The following is a 558-nucleotide window of genomic DNA, read 5'->3' on the forward strand; positions in this document are numbered from 1 at the left end:
GCCGTTTCTCTCTCACAGTACGTGCTGAAGCCCACCTTCACCGCGCAGCAGATCACCAACCTGGACAAGCAGGCCAAGCTCTCCCGTGCCTACGATGGCACCACGTACCTGCCCGGCATCGTGGGGCTGAACAATATTAAAGCCAACGACTACGCCAACGCTGTTCTCCAGGTATCACTCGGGGTGGGGGCTCCAGGCTTCATTTTTGGGGTGAAAAGCCCCCAACCTCTCTCCCTGGGGCTGGCAGGGATGCTTCCTGGCTCCTCTCCTGTAGGCTTTATCCAACGTGCCGCCGTTGAGGAATTATTTTTTGGAGGAGGAGAACTACAAGAGCATCCAGCGCCCGCCCGGGGACATCATGTTCCTGCTGGTGCAGCGCTTTGGGGAGCTGATGCGGAAGCTGTGGAACCCCCGGAACTTCAAAGCACACGTCTCGCCCCACGAGATGCTGCAGGCCGTGGTCCTCTGCAGCAAGAAGAACTTCCAGATCACCAAGCAAGGTGAGGAGCAGGGTGGGATGGTGGTGGGGGGGGCTGGGTCCAGCCCCCCGGGTCTGAT

The 558-nt window shown here is 59.9% G+C and overlaps 1 protein-coding gene across 1 annotated transcript in view; it reads left to right on the top strand.

Annotated features, from left to right (window-relative positions):
- Nucleotides 1–12: 12 nt before the first annotated feature.
- The window catches only part of USP39 (ubiquitin specific peptidase 39), a gene marked incomplete at its 5' end in the record, with an annotated part of 1,210 nt that continues 664 nt past the window's right edge, over nucleotides 13–558 (top strand). The window contains 2 exons of the mRNA XM_009708448.1: nucleotides 13–171; nucleotides 275–505. Coding sequence (XP_009706750.1) covers nucleotides 13–171; nucleotides 275–505 — 390 coding nt within the window. The remainder of the gene's footprint in view (nucleotides 172–274; nucleotides 506–558) is intronic.

Source organism: Cariama cristata, unplaced genomic scaffold (genome assembly GCF_000690535.1).
Source record: "Cariama cristata isolate BGI_N322 unplaced genomic scaffold, ASM69053v1 scaffold22699, whole genome shotgun sequence".
NCBI lineage: Eukaryota > Metazoa > Chordata > Aves > Cariamiformes > Cariamidae > Cariama > Cariama cristata.